At 34.8% G+C, this 3936-nt stretch overlaps 1 protein-coding gene across 1 annotated transcript in view; it reads right to left on the bottom strand.

Annotated features, from left to right (window-relative positions):
- Positions 1 to 2978: 2978 nt before the first annotated feature.
- The window catches only part of LOC132169749 (phospholipase A1-II 4-like), a 10870-nt gene continuing 9912 nt past the window's right edge, over positions 2979 to 3936 (bottom strand). Inside the window, exon 2 of the mRNA XM_059580732.1 lies at positions 2979 to 3626. Coding sequence (XP_059436715.1) covers positions 2979 to 3626 — 648 coding nt within the window. The remainder of the gene's footprint in view (positions 3627 to 3936) is intronic.

Raw genomic sequence — 3936 nt, forward strand, 5'->3', positions numbered from 1 at the left:
AAAATTCTTACCCATTGTAGAAATCAAACAAAAAAATCACGTTCGTAGATAAACAACACAGATCCGATAGCTATACTATGAAATACAATAAAAAGATTGAGTTATGGGTAAGATTTACAAGCTGCCGGAGATAGAATGACGTGGTGGCCAGCGGTTTTGGGGAGAGAGATAAACTAGGGTTGGGGGTTATTTCGTGGGTCACCTGCGTGGGGTCTAGGATTTTTTCTTTTAATTCCTAACACTTACCAAAGCGGCACCGTTTTGGTAAGTGTAAGGAAACCCTAATTTCAAGCAAAACGGCGCCGTTTTGCTTGCTTATTTTAATATGATTTTTTTCTTTTAAAAATGGCATTTTGGTAACTTACCCTTGCCAAAACAACGTAATTTTAAATTTTTCATCATATTTGACGGTAATGACTAACGGAGTGGCTAAATTGCAACTGTTTTGTAGTTTTGGGGCTACTTTATCATTTTCTGAACATTAGGGGGCTAAAATGAAAACGGCTAGTTGTTTGGGGGGCTTTTTTTATATTTTTCTTAAAAAAAAAAAAATTCATAAAAGGGCATTGTAGTAACTTATCCGTAACAAAACGACGTCGTTTTGCAATTTTCGTCCAAATTGATGGTTTTGACTAACGGAGTGGCCAAAATGCAATAGTTTAGTAGTTTGGGGGGCTACTTTATCATTTTTGGAACATTAGGGGGCTAAATCGAATACGGCTGATAGTTTGAAGGGCTTTTTTATATTTTTTCCTAAAATCAATATGAAGCAAAATGCTCCATCATACAATGCCAAAGATACAAGTTGAAAACTTTACAACCCCAACACTATATATGACATACCCAATAGCCTCTAGAGTTATATATAAAACAACACCTTAGAAATGACATCATCACAATTAGTATATATATAGATCTGCAGCATAAACCGACGAATCACGTGTTTGGTTGCTGTCTCTTTCATCAATGGTAATTCTTCCATAAACTTGATATCCTCTGTCATCAATCAATAGTTTGCTCCCAAAAAAAGAACCAGAACTCCAGAAGAAAATAAAATACCTACCGAAAACCATTACGTTATTCTTAAGCAAAACCTAAGAAAACAACAAATCTAAGATCTGCTGTAGCCAGAGCAATAGCAAACTTGCCTTATTCAGAAGCAAAAACGAAAATACAGAATAAAGAAAAAAAAAATAGTAAAAAACACCCAACTCCCAATGTCCGGCAAAATGATGCATGAAGGACGGCAACTGGAAGAAGGGGTGGCCGGCGAACACGGTGAGCGGTAGTGTGGATAGACGAAACTGATGGAGAAAGCCAGATCTGATTCTGAAGAAAATATATCTAGAAACCCCATCAAATCCAGTGGGATAGCAGTGCTCAGAACGTGACAAGCCGGTAGAGAGTCTGGACGGTGGATCTAAGCAAACGATAAAAGAAGAAAGGGGAAGAGAAAAGAAGAAGGGGGGGAGGGTTTCCCTCCTCCCCTGCCGCCCATGGTTTTTTTTCTATACTAGTATTGTTTTATGCGGGGAGAGAAGTAGACAAAAAAAAATGGTAAGGAAAACATAACATGTGACATATGGGCCACGTACACTTTATTCGAAAATTTCTTACATAACCCACTCATGAAAATTCAGATACTAAAAGCTAGCTAGCTAGGGAAAGCACATCTAATCAAATACATAAAAAAATCAACAATAACCTCAATTAAATGAAAAGCTTTGGCACAAACACCACCTAATTAGAAAGAAGAAAAAACAAAAAAAACAAAAATGGTTGCTTAATATTTAGCTATATCGCCAAATTTTGTAAAATTATGATATTAAGGTTAATTGAGGTGCTCATATCCAGGTGTTTCCATATGATATTTATAGCATATCATGTAGATATATAGTTATGTACCATAGTATAACAAGTTATAAACGTATTGAAAAGGACATGTGACAAGATCATTGATAAATAATTTATTGACCAAAACAAACTTACAGCTTTTATTAGTAATTACAAAAAAAAATTACAGACAAAATGTGTAAAGAAGATCAATATGTTTTCTTTCCAAATTAATCGTATGACGAAGAACTATAATAAACAAAAAAAGATGTACTGCGATGATGACTTTGTTGAACAAAATATTTAGGGCCTGTTTGAGATTGAGTTTGAGTGATCTAAAAGTGCTTTTAACACTAAAAAAGTCCGTTTGAAGAAAAAAGTATTAGTTTGGTTAAAAAATTAAAAATGTTTTTAATGGTCCAAAAAGCCTAAAAATGGTCAAAACACACTTTTGACTAAAGCTTAAAAATTAAGATTTTGTCCAAAAAATGTTTTTAACTTAAAAACACTCTTTCTTAAATGCAATACAAAACAGGCTCATAGTATATGTTCAAATATGTTTGGCATATTTTGACCAAATAGAACCTAATTAATGTGCAATGACAATTATCACTGAAAGAGCTCTTACACGTCCTCATTCTCGTTCTCAACCTTATCCTCATTATTGTCATGACGAAAAAGTGCCATATTTTATTGTAGAATGCTGTTTAAAATATTGGAAAGTATAGTCATTCTAAAGTATGGTACATAGAATACTTTTAAGGAGTTAACAAACACCTTTTTTTTTCTTAATTCAATAATGAAAAACGTGTTACAAGGAATCGAATAATTGAAATGAGGTGGGCTCCTCAACATCAAACCCAAACAAAAAAAGTAATACAAGAAAGAAAAAACAAACAAACAAACATTAGGCATTGAAACCAAAAAGGATCCAAGCCTTTCTAAGAGCAACACAAAGCCGTAGCAAAGGGTAAAGGAGCTCGGTGAGAAACCCTAAATGGTAAAGGCAGCAACCAGTACCATGAAGATTATCATCACTCTTATCTCTGTTTATTTAGTACATTAAAAATAAAACACAGTGACATAGCCTGCCAAACCGGTGGCTTTATTTAGTACGTTTGCATGTAAAGGCTACCTCACACAATTTATATAAGATTGTCATCACTCTCACGATCCATCAACACCCAAGAGCCGTCGTCGTTCTGAACCATAGACTTGTTCTTTGTAATCCACCAATTATCAAGCACAAGAAGCTTATCATCTAGAGCATCCGACACCTTGTTTACAAGTGCAATTTCACGATTTACTTCCAATTTAAAATCCCCATCTTCCCCATGTGTTCCTGCAACTCCATGCAGATAAACTTCCAAATTATGCGCTTTGGACTTGGCTTCATTACTTTCAACAGGAAGAACTTTTAAGTAGGGCGATTTTCTAGTATTAATTATCAACTCCTCTCCCACATCTACGTATGACAACCACTCCGACGGGTGGTTTGGGACGATATCGCCTGGCCTATTATTGATACGTAACACATGAAGATTTTCAAGATCGGAGAATACTTGGAGAAATCCTTTGTCCCCAACTCGGGGCACACCAAACCCAAAGGCTGTGACGAGACAGGCGTTGATGGGCTCAGAAATATTACTCGAGGGCTTGAGGTTAATTCCATTATGGACAATGTCGACGGCATTTAGAGTTGCCATTGCAGCGCCCAAGCTGTAGCCGACCACAGTAATGCTCACTTCCTCGTCCTTGTAATGGTCTACAAGTCTCTTTACCTCGCTTAGAACCTGAAAGATGGTTCAACTAATATAATCAATCAAGGAAAAATGGTTTTACGTATAGTACATTAACATAATAATAATAATAACATAGTTTTATTCTATACCATAATTTATTTTTAACAAAAAAAAAAAAGTGTTAATTAAGTATATTCCAAGAAATTTAATCCACGAAAAATACCCCTAAATTTTAAAACTTCTCAATTTCATCTTGAACTTTCAAACTAGTTTTTGAACGTTAAAAGTGATGAAATAATCTTTATACCCCTGAAACTTTTATAAAATTTCAAATTTACTCTTAATTTCAAAATGAAAAAAA

Source organism: Corylus avellana, chromosome ca2 (genome assembly GCF_901000735.1).
Source record: "Corylus avellana chromosome ca2, CavTom2PMs-1.0".
In the NCBI taxonomy this organism is placed as follows: domain Eukaryota; kingdom Viridiplantae; phylum Streptophyta; class Magnoliopsida; order Fagales; family Betulaceae; genus Corylus; species Corylus avellana.